This window comes from Ranitomeya imitator, chromosome 6 (assembly GCF_032444005.1).
Source record: "Ranitomeya imitator isolate aRanImi1 chromosome 6, aRanImi1.pri, whole genome shotgun sequence".
Classification (NCBI taxonomy): domain Eukaryota; kingdom Metazoa; phylum Chordata; class Amphibia; order Anura; family Dendrobatidae; genus Ranitomeya; species Ranitomeya imitator.
Genome location: NC_091287.1, coordinates 179,639,240 through 179,662,944, shown reverse-complemented (window position 1 = coordinate 179,662,944; position 23,705 = coordinate 179,639,240). Strand labels below are relative to the sequence as shown.

Sequence of the window (23,705 nt, the reverse complement as noted above, 5' to 3'; positions counted from 1 at the left end):
TTTTTTGTGGAAAAAAAATATTTTTTTATTTTCACGACTCTGCATTCTAAACTTCTGTGAAGCACTTGGGCATTCAAAGTTCTCACCACACATCTAGATAAGTTCCTTGGGGGGTCTAGTTTCCAAAATGGGGTCACGTGTGGGGAGTTACTACTGTTTAGGTACATCAGGGGCTCTGCAATCGCAACATTACGCCCACAGACCATTATATCAAAGTCTGCATTCCAAAACGGCGCTCCTTCCCTTCCGAGCTCTGCCGTGCGTCCAAACAGTGGTTTACTCCCACATATGGCACATCAGTGTACTCGGGATAAATTGGACAACAACTATTGCAGTCCAATTTCTCCTGTTAGCCTTGAGAAAATAAAAACTTGGGGGCTACAATATCTTTTTTGTGGAAAAAAAAAATATTTTTTATTTTCACGACTCTGCATTCTAAACTTCTGTGAAGCACTTGGGCATTCAAAGTTCTCACAACACATCTAGATAAGTTCCTTGGGGGGTTTAGCTTCCAAAATGGGGTCACTTGTGGGGGTTTCCACTGTTTAGGCACATCAGGGGCTCTCCAAACGCGACATGGCGTCCGATCTCAATTCCAGACAATTCTACATTGAAAAAGTAAAACGGCACTCCTTCTCTTCCAAGCTCTGCGGTGCGCCCAAACAGTGGTTTACCCCCACATATTGGGTATCGATGTACTCAGGAGAAATTGCCCTACAACTTTTGTGGTCTAATTTCTCCTGTTATCCTTGTGAAAATAAAAATTTGGGGGCAAAAATATCATTTTTGTAGAAAAAATTTGATTTTTTATTTTCACGGCTAAACGTTATAAACTTCTGTGAAGCACATGGGGATTCAAAGTGCTCACCACACATCTAGATAAGTTCCTTAAGGGGTCTAGTTTCCAAAATGGTGTCACTTGTGGGGGGTTTCCACTGTTTAGGCACATCAGGGGCTCTCCAAACGCGACATGGCGTCCAATCTCAATTCGTGCCAATTCTACATTGAAAAAGTAAAACGGCGCTCCTTCACTTCCAAGTTCTGTGGTGCGCCCAAACAGTGGTTTACCCCCACATATGGGGTATTGGCGTATTCAGGAGAAATTGCATAACAAAATTTATGGTTACATTTCTGTTTTTACACTTGTGAAAATAAAAAAAATGGTTCTGAATTAAAATGTTTGCAAAAAAAAGTTAAATGTTCATTTTTTCCTTCCACATTGTTTCAGTTCCTGTGAAGCACGTAAAGGATTAATAAACTTCTTGAATGTGATTTTGAGAACCTTGAGGGGTGTAGTTTTTAGAATGGTGTCACACTTGGTTATTTTCTATCATATAGACCCCTCAAAATGACTTCAAATGTGATGTGTTCCCTAAAAAAAAAAGGTGTTTGAAAAATGAGAAATTGCTGGTCAACTTTTAACCCTTATAACTCCCTAACAAAAAAAAATTTTGTTTCCAAAATTGTGCTGATGTAAAGTAGACATGTGGGAAATGTTATTTATTAACTATTTTTCGTGACATATCTCTCTGATTTAGGGCATAAAAATACAAAGTTTGAAAATTGCAAAATTTTAAAAATTTTCGCCATAATTCCATTTTTTTCATAAATAATCGCAAGTAATATTGAAGAAATGTTACCACTAACATGAAGTACAATATGTCACAAAAAACAGTCTCAGAATTAGCGGGATCCGTTGAAGCGTTCCAGAGTTATAACCTCATAAAGTGACAGTGGTCAGAATTGCAAAAATTGGCTCGGTCATTAAGTACCAAATTGGCTCTGTGACTAAGGGGTTAAAGTGCTCCTCGGGGCTCCTCCGTGTACTCCTGTGTCCGCGGGAAAAGTAAGCTCTCAAAATCGGGACTGTCCCGCTGGATCCGGGATGGTTGGGAGGTATGAATACTCCCCACCATACACCTCGTACACGCACGGCTCCACACATCTCATACACACATAGCTCCGCACACCTCGCACATACATGGCTCCACTCAGTACACACATGGCTCCACTCCGTAAACCTCGTACACACACGGCTCTGCTCCGTACACATACGGCTCATTTCTGTACACTTCATACACAGGACTCCATTTTGTACACCCCATACACACGCTCCTCCGCTCCTTACACCCCGTACACACACATGGCTCCATACACTTCATGCACACAGAGCTCCGTTCCGTACACCTCGTACACACACAGCTCCGCTCCGTACACCGTCTACACACACAGCTCCGCTCTGTACACCTTGTACACATGCGGCTCCGCTCTGCACACTCAATACACACGTGCCTCCGCTCCATACCTCGTACACATACAGCTCCCCTCCGTACCCCTCGTACACACACGGCTCGGCTACATCCACCCTGTAAACCCCTCCTGACCCCACACATAAACCTCCCCTCATCCAGCACCATGACAACCAGCGCAGCAGAGTCCTGCATACACTGATGCGCCTGATCGTGTGACTCCTGACTCCTCCCCTCCTGTGATTTCATCACAGGTCCTGTGCACACAAAACAGCCTAGCAACGTCATTGCTGGGATTTATTAGTTGTGAGGGGCTGCAGTGGGTCCCTCTAGGAGGGTGAGGAATGGATGGGGTCAGTGCATGGGGGGCGTGGCGGCTTATCAGTACAGTGCAGGAAAAGTAAACTTCCGGCCGCGACCGCAGGGCAGACTGTAAAAATCGGAACTGTCCCGCTGGATCCAAGACGGTTGGGAGGTGTGCAACATGCAGCGCCCCAGAGATCTGGTCGTTGCAGTATGACACTCTGCCGCTAAGGGGAGTGATGGTACGTCTGATGGCACTGAAGGAATTCTACTGACCAGGTATCACCAGCACACATTACACTTCACACTCTGGCCACTAGGGGGAGAAAAAGGCTTTATTTATTGGGCCACTCCTCACACTGGTAAAACTAGGGGTTGGGTAGGAAGTTAGGCAGAAGCTGACTGGGTTGGATTCAGGCAACATCCCGTGGCAGGGGGTGTTGCAGGGAGAAGACACAGGGGGGTCCCTGTCGGACATGGGAACCTGGCAGGTACCTAGCGAACAGAGCAGAACGTTACGGAGCCGCGCCTGCACTACCTTGCGGCGGTATCCTAAGAAAGAGACACGAAGCAAAGGGTATTGTGGAACAGTGAGAAACGAGATCAAGCACAAAGGAGAGCCAGTAGGAGTCGTGCCGTGAGACCGAGGCAACATCCTACTGAGGCGCGTAGCCGGTGGCCGGAACACCGCGGAAGTAACTGACTCTAGGCCTTACTTCGAACTCCGCAGGACAGTTAATTATAGGTTGGCTGTCTACCTTAAATTTCCTACGAAGACATAGGGGGCAACGCGTGGAGAGGGGCGTCTCTAGGGTCCCGGAAGAGCTCCGAGCCTTCCCGTCATACGGGTGCGTCCTAGCCATAACATATCTGGGGGACGAGAAACTAGTAACATCTGGAACAAGAGAGAGAGAAAGAATTAGAAAGAACGAACGAACTAGAACAGAAGTTGTGAGGACTATTCCGAATGCTCAGCAGGGTAGCACTACAACACACAGGTGCTAGTGGTAGGCAACGATTTCCACCTGCAAAGGGAACTCTGGATGTGCCCATCGGACCGGTAACTGCCCGAGGTGAGGTAACTGCCCGAGCTGAGGCTGAGGTAAGTGCCCGAGGTGAGGTAACTGCCCGAGCTGAGGTAACTGCCCGAGCTGAGGCTGAGGTAAGTGCCCGAGGTGAGGTAAGTGCCCGAGCTGAGGTAACTGCCCGAGCGGAGGTAACTGCCCGAGGGGAGGTAACTGCCCGAGGGGAGGCAACTGCCCAAGGTGAGGTAACTGCCCGAGCTGAGGTAACTGCCCGAGGTGATGTAGCTGCCCGAGTTGAGGTAACTGCCCGAGATGAGGCAACAGCCCGAGGTGAGGGAACTGCCCGAGCTGAGGTAACTGCCCGAGCTGAGGTAACTGCCCGAGGTGATGTAGCTGCCCGAGTTGAGGTAACTGCCCGAGATGAGGCAACAGCCCGAGGTGAGGCAACTGCCCGAGCTGAGGTAACTGCCCGAGCTGAGGTAACTGCCCGAGGTGATGTAGCTGCCCGAGTTGAGGTAACTGCCCGAGATGAGGCAACAGCCCGAGGTGAGGAAACTGCCCGAGCTGAGGTAACTGCCCGAGGTGAGGTAACTGCCCGAGGTGATGCCACTGCCCGAGGTCCCCAGTGTCCAGCGCTCTCCGCGGGGAGGTGTGTTCTCTGCTGACGAGCGCAGCATCAGTCTCCGCTAAGCCTGGCAGCTCGCCTATTAAATGGAAGTGGCGGCCACCGGCACATCAGTGCAGGACATGCCAGGCGACACACCAGGCTGCTGTCATGTTACACTGGAATGAGGAAGTGGAGTGGAGAGGGGTGGGACTGAGACCCGAGCTTCATCCTGCGGGGCCGCTCCGAGCAGCACATGGAGCAGCTGCAGGGGACTGGGAGAGCTGTCTACAGCCAACCCACGGCAGAGCAGGTAATGCGGCGTCCGCGCCAGGTGCCAGCCACAGTGCCCGCGCCTTGTCTACTGCGCAGCCGGGAGTCACGGTATGTGTGGTGCACGGGCATACACCTGCCCTGGACTGTGCGGAAAGTGCCCAACTCACTGCCAAGTTCATGTGGTGCGGAGGCGAGAAGTGCAGGGACGTGTTCCCGGGTGCAGACACGGTGTGTAGCATTGGACAGTGCTACAGAATATGCTGGCGCCATTGAAATGCAAAATTATATACATATGTATATATATATAGATCTATGGGTATGTGTGGAAGACTATATATATATATATATATATATATATATATATATATACACTCAGCACTTCATCATGAACCACAATGATTGCTGTACAGCAACTTCACTGCTCTGTAGCTGCCTGTCTATTGCTGAAATCTATCCCTCCTTCTATACTCACACACAATGACACAATATACATATACTCTATACATAGTGTGTAAATTAAAAATATAGTACCGGATATATTAAAATATTGACACAAACAATTTTTTTCCAATACAGTTTACTCTTCTATTCAACAAGTAGGATGAGCAAGTGTGCACCGTGTACTGCGGAACAGAGTCAGACAGCCTGGGAGTTTGGTACAAGTATGTCTAAGTAACCACATAGACAACATAGAGAATATATCACACACATATATATATATATATATATATATATATATTATATACATGGCTCTGTGTATATATATATACATATATATATATATATATATATATATATAATATCTATTTTTACACCGCCAACATATTCCGCAGCCCTTTACAGACATTATCATCGCTGTCCCCAATGGGGCTCACAATCTAAATTCCCTATCAGTATGTCTTTGGAATGCAGGAGGAAACCGGAGTATCGGGAGGAAACCCACACAAACATGGGGAGAACATATATAGTTTTTACAGAACATATTACATTGGTGAGATCACAGTGTAACTTAGTACACTAACTTGCATATGGGACACTGTGTACTGATACTATATAGGATATGCACTGTGTGTATTATTTAAAGAAAGTTAAGTTTTATACTTCTCTTTTTTTCATTTTATCCTATTATTCGGCCCTATTTGTCAGTCAATTTATTCTCATATTAGTTCAGCTCATGAGCATAGTGTACACAAATACTAACATTTTACGTTTACAGTAAAATCAAACAAAATCCCGAATAAAACATTCATTGTCACACAGATCAGTTCTGGTATTTTGCACATAGGCACCTGGTATGTCATTTGCTTATATACATATTAGGTCAATTAACCTTAGAGGAATTATTTTATACACTTCATGTACACATGTTATTTTACCTACCATTCAAACAAGCAACACATTATTACAAGCTGACATTACAGAAGGATGGGGTAGTAAATGTGTCTTAAAACTTTGTATTTAAACTTAGAATTCTGAGTTTGATTGAATGAATGTTCAGTTCACGTGAATGAAGTTTCTGTGTTGATGGAAATAATGAGATGAGTCCTAGGGTTGTATTGTCAATTTGATTTGCATATTGTTTCTCTCGCCATAAATTATTACATTACACCGTAAGTAAATGTAGTTAGTGTTTTTTTTCCCAGTAAAACCTAACAATAATCTAATGATTTCAAGCATTGATCTATCGAGCGATGCCGGTAAAAGTTTCTCTTGTTTTTACTAATCTTCTGATAAATGTGTGAACAGGAGAATATACAAAATGGGAACTTTTCTCCAATTAAAGCTTTTTCCAAGATAGGTAATTGTTGATATATTTTAGGAGTATGTTAGTTACAATTATTTTCAACCACATAAATATAATATAAAATAACATTTATAATCTTGCAACATTTATTTGCTTACTATGCAGCTAAAACTTGTGGGCAGTTCTAACCCATAACAAGTGGTTTAGCATTTTGCATGAGAATGGATAGATCATAACCCTGAATTCCTTTTCATGTAATTTGTTATAATCCAGTTTATATTATCTATATTACTGTACTATGTTCTGAATGCAAAACACATTAATATGATTACTAATGGAGAAATGGGGAACAAAATGCACAGGGTAGTTTAAGGAAGTTGTGAAACGACACAGGACCGATAAGAAAGTGGAATGAAATGAACTACACAGAAACAAAGTACTCCTGTGGTAATACATAATATAATTGCTATGTTTACTGCTAAACCTAGGAATAAGGAATGTTGTGGATCAGTTCTCATAGAATATTATTTTGGAAGTTGTTGGTCATGTTTGGGACATCAGTAAGGAAACCTGCTTGTAAAGAGAGTGCCTAAAGTGCTGGATAATTTCAGAAAGAGGAATACAGTCATGTTTGGGTGTTTGCAGCTGGCAGTCGTTCAGTAGGTCACTGGAGGGTATATTCAAGCTTTGACATATTCTGGGGTCAGCATCGTAACCTCTGATTTTTTTCTTATTTTTGATTAATTTTTGCCTGTTGAAGTGTAGTTTATAAAATGAAATGTGTTTTCTTTTGTAGTTTTTATGAATTTTCTAGGTATAAAGTTACTGACCATAAATTTCAATACTATCACATTAAACAAGCTACAAAACCATGTGGTGTATTGTAAAATAAGCGACCACTCCTTTATGATTGAAATAAACAGAAATAAAGCAATTTATTAACATTGGCATGCTGTTAAAAAAAGATGAAAAACAATGTGTGTCAGAGGGTGTGGTGCCCCATCGGAATATTAAATCCCATATCTGCAGAAATACCGGACTATCTTGTCTTGATTGCAAAGATAGTAAAGTTGTCCAAAAGTGTTTTATTTCAGTAAATTTTAATTTGAATCTAGTATGGAATTTAGTATAGATTTGTTTATATTAATTATGCTCTCATAAAATATATAAGTATCTATGGTAACAAAAATTAGAATATATTTTGATGTTGTTTTCAGTACTATTATGTTAGAGCAGTGTTTCCCAAACTCCAGTCCTCACAGCCCTCAACACATCATGTTTTCAGGATTTCCGTAGTATTGCACAGGTGATGGAATTCTTATCAAGTCCTCAGAAATTGCCTCATGTTCTCTCACCTGGGCAATACTAAGGAAATCCTGAAGATGTGATCTGTTGGGGGGCTGTGAGGATGAAGTTTGGGAAATACTGTGTTAGAGACTAAAGTTACATTATGATGGTAATTGGTAGTATGGAGCTCTGCTAAAAACAAGACATGATGTATACGGTAATTGATGCCTGCTTAAAGAGAATTTTAAATAAAGCAGGTAGCTATATTGTATATTTTAAACTATGAATCATAGCCAGAGATTAAGTAGATGAAGTGTACCAAAATTACAATGGAAATATGCTAAAATGTTAACGTTTCATGCAATTTTACACTTGCCCCAAAAGTTTTTTTTGCTTGTTTTTTTTAAACAAAAGGAAAACAGGTGTACGACTGAAAGTAAATAAAAGAGGTTGTTGGTGTAAAATATTGACATTAGGTGCCATAAGTCAAAACATATATAAAATGTCAAATGAGTTATGCCAAATTTGTTATGCCATATACCGAATTCATGCAGTAAGTTTGGAGGCATTTATCGCCATTTTTACTAAGTTGAAAATCTATACATCATGCAATACTATTGCAAATCTCTCCAAAAGAGTCACAAACATGATTTTTGTGTAGCATTGTAAGATGTACAGCTATGCAGAAGACGAGTCAAAGAAGTAGTAGTGTCTCAACAAAAGGTAGTCATTTTAAACACTTATATTTCCCTTTACATTTGTGTCGTGATTTATGTCTATAAAAGAAACTTCAAAGCATTGTGAGATCACTTGCATGATGGATACCCCTAGCACCCGATGAACCCTATAGAATTACTGTGGAATCAGTATGGACTTCTATGGTTCTTCCCTTTGTTTTGGCAGGAAGAATAATGCTGCATGCTACAATATTACTCCTGCCATATCTTCTAGGACTGTCAATAAAGGCTTCAAACAGAATCTCCGATTCCAGTGTAAACATAGCCTTAACGAGTTATTTAAAAAAAAGTTATGCACTATCCACAGGATGACCGCCGGGACTAAAACCACGATTTTGGGATCTCTAATGGTCCCAGCAGTAGTACACTAAAAGACCAACAGGCTATCCTCCATCCTTTGGGTAGGTGATAACTTATATGTTTGTAATCAATCACCCATTAATATGACTTAAGTAGATCATGCACAGGATAGCAAATAAGATTAGTAATAAAGCAACCTGTGAGATCCTGAAATCATCCAGGAATATTTCCATATGAACGAAGATACATCTGTTCTGAATGATGGTATTTTACTGGAAATGTTTTATATGCAGGCTATGCACTCAGCTATGTACCATTTCATACTGTCCAAATACTTCATATTATCATATTTTCTTGTATATAATACAACTATGTATGCATTCATGGAGTAATGAGTACAAGAATCCTTCTCTTTGTATGCTTCATCGTTATTAATATGGCTGTGCTCCTGTGGGTTGAGTTACATTATGTCACAGGGAAGGTGGGACAAAGTGTTGTACTAAAACTCTGTAAGATTTGCCTACCAAACGATGAACACCAACAGTGTCCAACATACCCTACTAAATTGTATCGGATCTCTTGGTTTCCTAGTGGTATCCATCATTTTAACGGGAGGCTGCATTAGTTTTTCTGCCAAATATTACAGAGCCAGTAATGCAGACCTCTAAAGGTGCTTCTGATTCTGATGTGAACAAGGTAAAACATGCTTAAAGGGAATCTGACACCTCATTTTTCGCCTATAAGCTGCGGCCACCATCATCAGGGGCTTATGTACAGCATTCGGTAATGTTGTAGATAAGCCCACAATGTCACCTGAAAGATAATAAAAACAAGTAAGATTATACTCACCCATGGGCAGTCCTGTGCGGTCCAGTCCGATCGGCGTTGCGGTCCGGGTCCAGCGCCTCACATCTTCATGCGATGACGTCCTCTTCTTTGCTTCCTGTCGCGGCTCCTGCGCAGACTTACTTTATCTGCCCTGTTGAGGGCAGAGTAAAGTACTGCAGTACGCAGGCATCGGGCCTCTCTGACCTTTCCCGGCGCCTGCGCACTGCAGTACTTTGCTCTGCCCTCAACAGGGCAGATAAATTATGCCTGCGCAGAAGCCGAGACAGGAAGCAAAGAAGAGGACGTCATCACATGTACATGGGAGGCGCCGGACCGCAACGCCCATCGGACCGCAACGCCCATCGGACCGGACCGCATCGGGACCGCCGCTGGGTGAGTATAATCTAACCTCTTTTTCTTATCTTTCAGGTTACATCGGGGCTCATCTACAGCATTACAGAATGCTGTAGATAAGCCCCTGTTGGGGGTGCCTTAGCTTATAGTCGAAAAATGGGGTGACAGATTCCCTTTAATAGCGCTTCATGATATCCATTGACTACCCGTATATACTCGAGTATAAGCTGACCCGAGTATAAGCCGACCCCCCTAATTTTGCCACAAAAAAACTGGGAAAACTTAATGACTCGAGTATAAGCCTAGGGTGGGAAATGCAGTAGCTACCGGTAAATGTCAAAAGTAAAAATAGATACCAATAAAAGTAAAATTAATTGAGACATCAGTAGGTTAAGTGTTTTTGAATATCCATATTGAATCAGGAGCCCCATATAATGCTCCATAAAGTTTATGATGGCCCCATAAGATTCTCGATATTAAAATATGCCCCATATAATCCTGCATAAAGGTTAATAATGGCCCCATAAGATGCCCCATAGACACATTTGCCCAATATAATGCTGCACAAATGCTGATTATGGCCCCACAAGATGCTCCATAAAGATATTTGCCCCATATAGGGCTGCACAAACCTTGATTATGGCCCCATAAGATGGTCCATACAGACACTTGCCCCATATACCGTAATGCTCCACAAACGTTAATTATGGCCCCAGACAGACACTTGTCCCATATAGTGCTGTACAAATGCTATGGCCCCATACAGACACTTGCCCATGTAGTGCTGCACAAACGTTATGGCCCCATACAGACACTTGCCCCATATAGTGCTGCACAAACGTTGTGGCCCCATACAGACACTTGCCCTATATAGTGCTCCACAAACGTTAATTATGGCCCCATATAGACACTTGCCCCATATAGTGCTGCACAAACGTTATGGCCCCACAAGATGCTCCATACAAACAATTGCCCCATTTGCTGTTGCTGCGATAAAAAAAATCACATACCTCTCCGTCGCTCAGGCCCCCGGCAGTTTCAATATTCACCTGCTCCTCGTTCCGGCGCCGCTCCATCTCCAGCGTCTTCTGCACTGACGTTCATGCAGAGGGCGCGCACTAACCACATCACTGCGCCCTCTAACCTGAGCGTCACTGCAGAAGACGCTGAAGACGGAGCGGCGCCTGGAACGGGGAGCAGGTGAATATCGCGCAGCGCTCCCCTCCCCGTTATACTCACCTGCTCCTGGCGCTGTGCAGTCCCTGCTTCCCCGCTGCCGCATCTTCATCCTGTACTAAGCGGTCACCGTTACTGCTCATTACAGTAATTAATATGCGGCTCCACCTCCCATAGAGGTGGAGCCGCATATTAATTACTGTAATGAGCAGTACCATGTGACCGCTCAGTACAGGAAGAATCTGGGGCGCCAGGGAGCTGGGGACCTGCAGGGACCGTGCCAGAAGTAGGTGAGTATAATTAGACAGCCCCCGCTCCCCCTCCCCTACCAACCCCTGGGTATGACTTGAGTATAAGCCGAGAGGAGGACTTTCAGCCCAAAAAAATGGGCTGAAAATCTCGGTTTGTACTCGAGTATATACGGTATATTGTTCTAAATGAATGTTTCAAAATGGCAGATTTGTTACAGAAATTCCTGCGAGTGTTCTGTATAACTTTATGGGGTCTGTAAAAATCCATACTCATAGTATAGAAACAGTCTCATTAGATAAGAGAACAGATTTCAGTTGCAGAGTGTTCTGTAACAGATATGCCATGTGTGAACCCTCATAACATCATAAGGTAACTGTAGAAGACCGACATTACATAAAAAAATGACAGCTGCCACAACTCGGTTTTGCTGTTTCCTAATATGTAGGAATATATAATTTCGGGAAATAGTATGGGAAACGAATATTGACTACATCTATTCCTAACTTTTACGATTGTATTAAAAAGCACATACCTTTATAATGCTGATTCCACATACCGATCAACGCATTTTGAACTAATAATTCTTATTCCTGGCTTGTTAAGCGATGAACATGAACAGTTAGCTCGTAACGCATTGGCCAATATGTTAAGTCTGCATTTTATGGCTCGTTCAGACAAGCGTATTGTATGGACATGTGCTGTCTGCTTTAAAGTCGGATAGTACGCTTACAACACTGACCAATATCATTCTATCAGGCTTTTCAGATAACAGTTTTTTTTGCATGGAACGAGTGTCCGTGTGAAAACAAAACACAGCATTTACTATTCTCTTCTGTATTTAAGGTGGGACCCGCTTATTTAAGTCTATAGGAGCACAAATAATATCGGATCTTATAAACAATCATGATGGTTTACCCCTGCATCTATTTGTCATTATCAAATTTATCCTTCTATATTATTTCAAAACACTCTTTTTCAGTGATTACTTTGTATCTCCGTTCATACTGCACCCACACACACAAATGATACACAATTTAAAAGGTAAACTTGCCCCCTTCAGCAAGAAAATACCCAAACAAACCACACATCCACGATGTTATCACAAAATACATTTTAAACATTCATTTTCATAAAACTGCAGTAAGGAAAAATGACCTGCAGGTGGCCCCAAACTACCCCAAAGCACAATACCACAAGGCTGAAACAAATCATAACATTTGCCTTGGGGTTTTCCAGCTTGCCGAACTCCTTGCCCAGCCAATTTCAGGCAGGTACATATAAACTATTTGCTACATATGTGGACGAAGAATAAAAGTTACATTTTACCTGTTTAAGACTTCAGCTTTAAAGCTGAAGATATAAATTAATTCAGCCTAAAAGGTACCGGGCAAGCTCTGAACCATCAGATTTTCCGAATTATTGGACAGTCATTGAAAAGTCTATCTTCCTTCTAAGGTTGCAGCTTATTGGTGACCTGGAGTCACCTCTGGTTCCAAGTAAAAAACTGCAGCGTTGACATAACTCAGACTGTACATTGTTTCCCGATGGGAGAGATTGCTGGAAACAACCTTGCAAAAATTGAAAAAAAAAAAAAATCCAACTGTAGGGAAAAAAAAGGTAAAATAATCTGCAGATATTAGTTTTTTTTATTGGGATATTCCCAATTATTATACAATGGTGTAAATACGCTCAGTTATGGGGTCAATTCTCCTTCATCAATTTTACTGTCAAAGTGGCACTGCTGTACAAGGAGCTGCTCCGTTCACATACATAGGGATGTGTTGCACTTCCCTACACTGCAGATAGATGGCAGTGCTGCTGTGGAGGGGAAAAAAATGTTGCTGCCTCTGTTCTTTTGCAAGGTCCTGACAATCAGACCCCTTCTGATCAGTAAGTAAAATAACATTATGTTTAATGGAGGGGATCTCCTTTAGGCTGGAGACACACACAGCGTATAAAAAAATCGGTCCGTTTTACATGGACGAGAATCGCAGAAATGTTCCCTGAACAGTGATCCGTATGTCATCCGTGTGCAGTGCGAGGATGCGATTTTCTCGCATGTAAGCATCTGTGTGACATCTGTATGACATCCATATGGCGAGATTCTCTCGCCGGCTTTCAAAATGGACATAAAATAGATCCATGGGCTCAAATATTTGTGAAAACTTATATACAGTTCCCCATTACCCAGAGACTTCAGTACAAAACTCTAACCATGACGTACAAAGCCATCCACAACCTGTCTCCTCCATACATCTGTGACCTTGTCTCCCGGTACTTACTTACACGCAACCTCCGATCCTCACAAGATCTCCTTCTCTACTCCCCTCTTATCTCCTCTTCCCACAATCATATACAAGATTTCTCTCATGTATCACCCCTACTCTGGAACCCTCTACTACAACACATCAGACTCTCGCCTACCATCGAAACCTTCAAAAAGAACCTGAAGACCCACCTCTTCCGACAAGCCTACAACCTGCAGTAACCACCGATCGACCAAACCGCTGTATGACCAGCTCTATCCTCACCTACTGTATACTCACCCATCCCTTGTAGATTGTGAGCCTCCGCGGGCAGGGTCCTCACTCCTCCTGTACCAGTTATGACTTGTATTGTTTAAGATTATTGTACTTGTTTTTATTATGTATACCCCTTCTCATATGTAAAGCGCCATGGGATAAATGGCACTGTAACAATAAATAATAATAATAATAACAATAATAATACAGTCTTAATATATATATATGTCAGTGAGACACATACCTCTCTGTGTTCATCGTCTCATTAAATACATTTACATTTGACCAGCTTGATTTTCCTGAAATTGCCTGCGCCCCCGACAACCAACTAGTTTTATAGAAGTAATATGCAAATGTTATTCCACGAATAGTATTAGTTTCTGGAGCTGTTAAAGAAAATCTATCAGAAGGTTTATGCTATGTAATCAGAAGACAGCATGAGGTGGGGGTTAAAACAGAGAATTCAGCGATGTGTCAATTATTAGGCTGTGTGCTGTTAACTTACAGTGAAGTTTTATCACCAGGACATTATCACAGCCAGGTCTGATGCTCAGTCGACTGCTAGCCTGACAGCGCCCCCTCCTCTGATAAGCAGCTCACTTTCAATAGACCATGTTAATGGAGAGCCTGGTGTGGGCAGGACTAGCTTTCTCAGTTCTGCTACACGCCAAGTCTAAAAACTCTGACTTTATTACAACTGCTGGACCCAGTAAGTTAAGTGATACATTGTTGGATTCAGCATCTCTTTCTCTACATTATACTGTTCTCAGATAAGGCAGCAAAAACCTGATTCTCATTAATATCCTTGATAATGTACTGTATGTCAGGATTCCTTCTTTATAAGGAATAAAGTAAATTATACCATAATTTTCCTTTATACTTTTATTTTTCGTCCTTTGTGCCTTTTTTTTTAAAGGCATTTGTATAGTGTTCAGTGTTCACCAAATGTCTCTATTTAGACCTATGTTCACAGTTTTGACAAGTAAGTCTAGAGTCATAAAATGCACCTTCTTTTGGTGCAGAATGTTGGTTTTAAATCTGTTCCAGCCATGGGGCGGCTCAAAGAAAAGTTCCTATTCTGTAGTTGCCACAAATATATGATGCCATATGTGATATTGTACAAGATTTGGAGAAATTTACCATATGTTGTTTGGGCTACTAAATGCATTTAACGCTAGTGAAAAATGTCTTCATTATATTGAAATACAGAGAGGTACTGTAGTTTCTGTTCTTCAGGCTATCTTAAGAGTAATCAATAAGTTTTCTGCTTTGTTGGCATTGATCTAGTGAATTTTGTGAGCTATTTGAAAGACAGGTTCAGCAATTCCTTTTACATGGCCATTGCATTCCTCCATTACCGAGAAATCAGCATTTGAATTGATATGTAAATGAGTTTCTGTCACTTCAGTTCTTTTCCCGCCCAACACCGCCTCTTCCTGCTTGACACTTGGCTCCTTTGCTTGAAGTTATGTGGCATAGAAGCTGTCCGTCAAGCAGGTGGCAGTAGTGGTTGGGGAATAGAGCTGTAGTGACAGAGTCTTCAGATCTACAGCCTCCTTTGCATAACAATGCAAATGTGATTTCTCTACAATTGAGGACTAGACTGTTTAGGTAAAGGTATTGCTGGACTTGTCTTTGAAAGAACTATACACAAATACAGTGGGGAAAATTAGTATTTCATACACTGCCCATTTTGCAAGTTTTCCCACATAGGATGCAGAGGTCTGTAATTTTTATCATAGATACACTTCAACTGTGAAAGACAGAATCTAAAAATAAAAAACAGAAAATCACATTGTATGATTTTTTAAAATAATTAAGTTGCATTTTATTGCATGAAATAACTATTTGATCAACTACCAACCAGCAAGAATTCTGGCTCCCACCGATCTGTTCGTTTTTCTTTAAGAAGCTCTCCAACTCTTAATTAATTGCACCTGTTTGAACTTGTTACCTATATAAAAGACACCTGTCCACACACTCTATCAATTACACTCCAACCCAAAGAGCTGTCTAGGAACACGAGCAACAAAATTGTAGACCTGCACAAGGCTGGGATGTGCTACAGGAAAATAAATAAGCAGCTTGGAGAAAAGGCAACAACTGTTGGCACAATTATTAGAAAATGGAAAAACACAAGATGACTGTCAATCTTCCTCAGTCTCTGGCTCCATGCAAGATCTCGCCTTATGGGGTAATAATGATTCTGAGAAAGGTGAGGAATCAGCCTAGAACTACACAGCAGAACCTGGTCAATGACCTGAAGAGAGCTGGGACCACAGTCTCAAACATTACCGTTAGTAACACACTACGCTGTCATGGATTGAAATCCTGCAGGGTACGCAAGGTCTCCCTGCTCACACCAGCACATGTCCATGCCCATTTAAAGGTCACCAATGGCCATCTGGATGATCCGAAGAGGCATGAGAAGGTGATGTGGTCAGATGAGACCAAAATAGTACTTTTTGGTATCAATGCCACTCTCCATGTTTGGAGAAAGAAGAAGGATGAGTACAACCCCAGAACACCGTCCCAACTGTGAAGCATGGTGGGGGAAACCACATACTTTGGGGGTGCTTTTCTGCAAAGGGAACAGGACGGCTGCACTATACTGAATATTGAATGGAGGATGAATGGGGTCATGTATCGTGAGATTTTGTCCAAGATCACTGAAGATGTGTTGTGACTGGGTCTTTTCAGCATGACAATGACCCGAAACACACAGGCAGAGCGACTGAGGAGTGGCTCTGTAAGAAGCATTTCAATGTCCTGGAATGGCCTAGCGAGTCTCCATACCTCAACGCAATAGAAAATCTTTAGAGTGAGCTGAAACTCAATGTTGCCCAGCGACAGCCCCGAAACCTGAAAGATATAGAGAAGATCTGTATGGAGGAGTGGGCCTAAATCCCTGCTGCAATGTAAGCAAACATGGTCAAGAACTACAGGAAACTTCTGACCTCTTTAATTGCAAATAGAGGTTTTTGCACCAAATATTAAGTTCTGTTGTTCTACAGTATCAAATACTTATTTCATGCAATAAAATGCAAATGTATTATGTAAAAATCATACAGTGTGATTTTCTGGAAGATTCTGTCTTCCACAAAGCACTCCATGGCTCAGCACCACCCTACATCTCCTCCCTCGTCTCAGTCTACCACCCTACCCATGCCCTCCGTTCTGCTAATGACCTGAGGTTAACATCCTCAATAATCAGAACCTCCCATTCCCGTCTCCAAGACTTTTCGTGTGCTGCACCAATTCTTTGGAATCACTACCCAGGTTAAAACGTTTAATCCCCAATCCCCACAGTTTTAAGCAAGCCCTAAAAACGCATTTCTTCAGACTGGCCTACCGCCTCAATGCATTAACCTAACTATCCTTGTGTTGCCCATTCAAAATTTTTACCATAACCAGGTTCCTCGTATCATGTTCTCACATGCTTTGTGCATTTAATAGCCCTCTGTGTCTGTACTGTTACATACTTAGGCTGATAGCCGGTTCATGCAGCTTTACATGAACACCTGATTCTTACATTATGGCTGGTCCGAACAACGAAAGCAATTGTTACCATCCACTTTTCGTGTCTCCCCTTTTTCCTCATAGACTGTAAGCTTGTGAGTAGGGCCCTCATTCCTCTTGGTATCTGTTTTGATCTATGCTTTTATTGTTATGCTGTAATGTCTATTGTCTGTACAAGTCCCCTTTAAAATGTAAAGTGCTGCAGAATATGTTGGCGCTATAAAAATAAAATGATTATTATTATTAAATGTACCTATGATAAAAATTACAGGCCTCTCCATTCTTTTTAGGTGGGAAAACTTGCAAAATCATCATTGTATCAAATACTTATTTTCCCCAATGTATGAATAGTTTGGCAAGTGAAATCTTGCTGACAGATTCCCTTTAGTCACTTAATGCAATACCATGTACGTGTGCATAGGGTTGAGCGAAACGGGTCGGCAATTTTCAGAAGTCGCCGACTTTTGGCAAAGTCGAGTTTCATGAAACCCGACCCAACCCCTGTGTGGGGTCGGCCATGAAGTCGGCGATCTTCTGAATCTGGAATCGGAATTCCGATACCGATTCCCGATATGTTGATATCGGGAATTGGTATCGGAATTCAGATTTAAGTGTTAAATAAAGAATTAAAATAAAAAATATCGCCATACTTACCCTCTGACGCGCCCTGGTACTAACCGGGAACCTTCCTTCCTTAGAATCAGCCTTCCAGGACCTTGCGGTGGCGTCGCGGTGACGTCGCGGCTTGTGATTGGTCGCGCGGCCGCCCATGTGACCGCTCGCGCGACCAATCACAAGCCGCGACGTCACCGCGACGTCACCGAAGGTCCTGGAAGGGCTGATTCTTAGGAAGGAAGGTTCCCGGTTAGTACCAGGGCGCGTCAGAGGTTAAGTATTGCGATATTTTTTAATTTAATTCTTTATTTTACACTTAAATATGGATCCCAAGGCCTGAAGGAGAGTTTTCGCTCCTTCAGACCCTGGGAACCATTGGAAACCCAATGCACTGCATTGGGTTTCGAGTTTCGGCCGACCCCGACCCCGACTTTTTTATAGGATCGGCCGATTTCACTCGACCCGACTTTTGAAAAAGTCGGGTTTCGTGAAACCCGACCCGATCCTATAAAAGTAAAGGTCGCTCAACCCTACGTGTGCATGATTTTGGGGGTGATTGCATATGAAGTGGGCTCAGGAGCCGAGTTGTCACCATATGTTAAACAGCCATCTGTCTCTAACAACCATCGCTGGAGCTTAGTACTGGTTGTTAAGTAAATAGCATTCGGCATTAAAAAAATGTAATTATATATATATATATATATATATATATATATACTAGCTGAAGAGCCCGGCGTTGCCTGGGCATAGTAAATATCTGTGGTTAGTTATAGCACCTCACTTCTCTTATTTTCCCATCACGCCTCTCATTTTCCTTCTCACATCTCTCATTTTCTCCCTTACACCTCTCATTTTCCCCCTCACTCCTCTTATTTTCACCTCACTCCTCTCATTCCCCCTAACACTTGTCATTTCGACCTCACATCTGTCATTTTCTGATCATTGCACACTATTTTCCCTCACTCCTCTCATTTTGCACTCACACCTTTTCATTTTCACCTCACACCCCTCATTTCACCCCACTGCTAACCGCTACCCAGTCTGAGTGTGCTCCATTAATAACCACCCTTTGTTTCCTATCCCTGAGCCAGGTCTCAACCCACTTGCACATATTTTCCCCTATCCCCATTATTCTCATTTTATGTATCACCCTTTTGTGTGGCACCGTATCAAAAGCTTTTGAAAAGTCCATATACGCTACATCCACTGGGTTCGGAACTTACCTCTTCATAGAAACTGATCAAATTAGTCTGACATAAATGGTCCCTAGTAAACCCGTGCTGATACTGGGTCATGAGGTTATTCCTCTTCAGATACTCCAGTATAGCATCCCTTAGAATGCCCTCCAGGATTTTACCCACAGTAGAGGTTAAGCTTACTGGCCTATAATTTCTGAGTTCAGTTTTTGTCCCCTTTTTGAATATTGGCACCACATTTGCTATACGCCAGTCCTGTGGTACAGACCCTGTTATTATGGAGTCTTTAAAGATTAAAAATAATGGTCTATCAATGACTGTACTTAATTCCTGCAGTACTCGAGGGTGTATCCCATCTGGGCCCGGAGATTTGTCAATTTCTCCTCCTGTATATAGTATATACGTGTGTCATTTCCTCCTGTATATAGTATATACCTGTAAGTCATCTCCTGTATATAGTATATACCTGTGTGTCATCTACTCCTGTATATAGTATATACCTGTGTGTCATCTCCTCCTGTATATAGTATATACCTGTGTGTCATCTCCTCCTGTATATAGTATATACCTGTGTGTCATCTGCTCCTGTACATAGTATATATCTGTGTGTCATCTCCTCCTGTATATAATATATACGTGTGTCATCTCCCCTGTATATAGTATATACCTGTGTGTCATCTCCCCTGTATATAGTATATACCTGTGTCATCTCCTCCTGTATATATCTGTGTATCATCTCCTCCTGTATATAGTATGTACCTGCATGTCATCTCCTCCTGTGTATAGTATATACCTGTGTGTCATCTCCCCTGTATATAGTATATACCTGTGTGTCATCTCTCCTGTATATAGTATATATGTGTGTGCCATCTCCTCCTGTATATAGTATATACCTGTGTGTCATCTCACCTGTATATAGTATATATGTGTGTGCCATCTCCTCCTGTATATAGGGTATACCTGTGTGTCATCTCCTGTATATAGTGTATATACCTGTGTGTCATCTCCCGTGTATATAGCATATACCTGTGTGTCATCTCCCCTGTATATAGTATGTACCTGTATGTCATCTCCCCTGTATATAGTATATACCTGTGTGTCATCTCCTCCTGTATATAGTGTATATACCTGTGTGTCACCTCCCCTGTATATATATTATATACCTGTGTGTCATCTCCTCCTGTATTAGACCTCGTTCACACGTTATTTGCTCAGTATTTTTACCTCAGTATTTGTAAGCTAAATTGGCAGCCTGATAAATCCCCAGCCAACAGGAAGCCCTCCCCCTGGCAGTATATATTTGCTCACATATTCACATAATAGACAGGTCATGTGACTGACAGCTGCCGTTTTTCCTATATGGTACATTTGTTGCTCTTGTAGTTTGTCTGCTTATTAATCAGATTTTTATTTTTGAAGGATAATACCAGACTTGTGTGTGTTTTAGGGCGAGTTTCGTTTGTCAAGTTGTGTGTGTTGAGTTGCGTGTGGCGACATGCATGTAGCGACTTTTGTGAGATGAGTTTTGTGTGGCAACATGCGTGTAGCAACTTTTTGTGTGTCGAGTTGCATGTGACAGGTTAGTGTAGCAAGTTGTGTGCAGCAAGTTTTGCGCATGGCGAGTTTTATGTGTGGTGCCTTTTGAGTATGTGCAAGTTTTGTGTGAGGCAACTTTTGCATGTGTTGCAACTTTTGTGCATGTGGCAATTTTTCATGCAAGTTTTGCGTGTGGCGAGTTTTCCATGAGGTGAGTTTTGCACTTGTGGCGAGTTTTGCGTGAGCCTAGTTTTTGCATGTGGTGAGTTTTGCGCGTGGCGAGTTTTGAGCGGCGACTTTTGTGTTTCGACTTTTATGTGGCGAGGTTGGTGTATGTGTGGTGAAATGTGTGCTGAGGGTAATATGTGTTCAAGCACGTGGTAGTGTGTGGCGCATTTTGTGTGTGTGTTCATATCCCCGTGTGTGGTGAGTATCCCATGTCGGGGCCCCACCTTAGCAACTGTACAGTATATACTCTTTGGCGCCATCGCTCTCATTCTTTAAGTCCCCCTTGTTCACATCTGGCAGCTGTCAACTTGCCTCCAACACTTTTCCTTTCACTTTTCCCCATTATGTAGATAGGGGCAAAATTGTTTGGTGAATTGGAAAGCTCGGGGTTAAAATTTCACCTCACAACATAGCCTATGACACTCTCAGGGTCCAGACGTGTGACTGTGCAAAATTTTGTGGCTGTAGCTGCGACGCCTCCAACACTTTTCCTTTCACTTTTTCCCCATTATGTAGATAGGGGCAAAATTGTTTGGTGAATTGGAAAGTGCGGGGTTAAAATTTCACCTCACAACATAGCCTATGACACTCTCAGGGTCCAGACGTGTGACTGTGCAAAATTTTGTGTCTGTAGCTGCGACGCCTCCAACACTTTTCCTTTCACTTTTTCCCCATTATGTAGATAGGGGCAAAATTGTTTGGTGAATTGGAAAGCGCGGGGTTAAAATTTCACCTCACAACATAGCCTATGATGCTCTCAGGGTCCAGACGTGTGACTGTGCAAAATTTTGTGGCTGTAGCTGCGACAGTGCAGATGCCAATCCCGGACACACACACACACATACATACACACATTCAGCTTTATATATTAGATATATATATATATACTGTATAAACGAGTGTATGTGTGTGTGTGTGTATCGACAATGATGTCATAATGGTTGCCATGGTGATGATGATATCACAAAGGTTGCCATGGCGAAGATGATGTCATAATGGTTGCCATGGCGATGATGTCATAATAGGTTACAATGGCGACGGTTGTGTCATAATGGTTGCCATGGTGATGATGATGTCATAATAAGTTGCCATGGCGACGATTATGTCAGAATGGTTGTCATGGCGAAGATGAAGTCATAATGGGTATATGGGCACGGAACTAAAGGATGGAGGATGTGTGATGGGTATATGGGCACGGGAGTATGGGATGGAGGATATGTATGATGGGTATATGGGCACGGGACTATGGGATGGAGGATGTGTGGTGGGTATATGGGCATGGTTCTATGGGATGGAGGATATGTATGATGGGTATATGGTCACGGGTCTATGGGATGGAGGATATGTATGATGGGCATGGGACTATGAGGGGACTATGGGATAAAGGATGTGTATGATGGGTATATGGGCACGAGAATATGGGATGGAGGATATGTATGATGGGTATTTGGGGACGGGACTTTAGGATGGAGGATGTGTATGATGGGTATATGGGCATGGGACTATGGGATAGAGGATGTGTATGATGGGCATATTGGCACGAGACTATAGGATGGAGGATGTGTATGATGGGTATATGGGGACGGGACTATGGAATGAAGGTTATGTATGATGGGTATATGGGCACAGAACTATGGGATGGAGGATATGTATGATGGGTATATGGGCATGGGACTATGGGATGGAGGATAATTATTATAATTTGTTATAACTAACCACAGTTAGTCACCATACCTGGGCAACGCCGCGCTCTTCAGCTAATATATTTATATATACTAGCTATTGAACCCGTTCTACACCCGGGTGGCTAGCATCTATATTGGTATATGGTCTCCATCCTGGTATGTGCTGCTCCATCCTGCGTCCCCATCCTGACATGTGCTGCACCCATCCTGCACCCCCATTCTGACATGTGCTGCTCCCATCCTGCACCCCGATTCTGACATGTTCTGCACCCATCCTGCGCCTCCATTCTGACATGTTCTGCACCCATCTTGCGCCCCCATTCTGTCATGTGTTGCACCCATCCTGCGCCCCCATTCTGTCATGTGCTGCTCCCATCCTGCGCCCCCATTCTGACATGTTCTGCACCCATCCTGCGCCTCCATTCTGTCATTTGCTGCTCCCATCCTGTGCCCGCATTCTGTCATGTGCTGCTCCCATCCTGCGCCCGTTCTGTCATGTGCTGCTGCCATCCTGTGCCCGTTCTGTCATGTGCTGCTGCCATCCTGCGCCCGTTCTGTCATGTGCTGCTGCCATCCTGCGCCCGTTCTGTCATGTGCTGCTGCCATCCTGCGCCCGTTCTGTCATGTGCTGCTGCCATCCTGCGCCCGTTCTGTCATGTGCTGCTCCCATCCTGCGCCTGTTCTGTCATATGCTGCTGCCATCCTGCGCCCGTTCTGTCATGTGCTGCTGCCATCCTGCGCCCGTTCTGTCATGTGCTGCTGCCATCCTGCACCCGTTCTGTCATGTGCTGCTGCCATCTGCGCCACCATTGTATTATATGCCCCCCATAAGATGCTCCATTATATATATCCCGTATGCTGCTGCCATATATATTAAAAAAACAAAACCAAACCATACTCACCTATCGTCGCTGGGCGCCGAGTGCTGGGGGCCTGAGCAGGTGGGGACACCGGCGCGCTGTGGGGGTCAGGTGCCGGAGTCGCCGCTAGCTCAGGCCCCCAGCACTTGCTATACTCACCTGTCTGTCCCGTTCCAGCGCTGCGCGCCGCCATCTTCCGGGTCCTCTGCTGTGACTGTTCAGTCATAGGGCGGTGCCGGCGCTCATTAGGCGCGTCATCGCGCCCTCTGAACTGGGAACGTCACAGCAGAGGACCCGGGAGACGGAGCCGCACGCAGCGCTGGAACGGGGGACAGGTGAATATACTCGCCCTCCTGGCGGTCCCTGACTCTCCGGTGGAGATCGCTGTGTGCGTTCAGTGTTTACGCAT

At 43.2% G+C, this 23,705-nt stretch overlaps 1 protein-coding gene across 4 annotated transcripts in view; it reads left to right on the top strand.

Annotated features, from left to right (window-relative positions):
• Positions 1-4,320: 4,320 nt before the first annotated feature.
• IKZF1 (IKAROS family zinc finger 1) overlaps positions 4,321-23,705 on the top strand; it is a 185,296-nt gene continuing 165,911 nt past the window's right edge. Inside the window, exon 1 of one of the 4 annotated variants that reach the window (XM_069730348.1) lies at positions 4,321-4,494. In XM_069730348.1, coding sequence (XP_069586449.1) covers positions 4,353-4,494 — 142 coding nt within the window. In that variant the 5' untranslated portion in view covers positions 4,321-4,352. Of the gene's footprint in view, positions 4,495-5,060; positions 5,120-23,705 lie in introns of those variants that run through there. The other 3 variants (XM_069730352.1, XM_069730350.1, XM_069730349.1) reach the window with 3 other exon arrangements.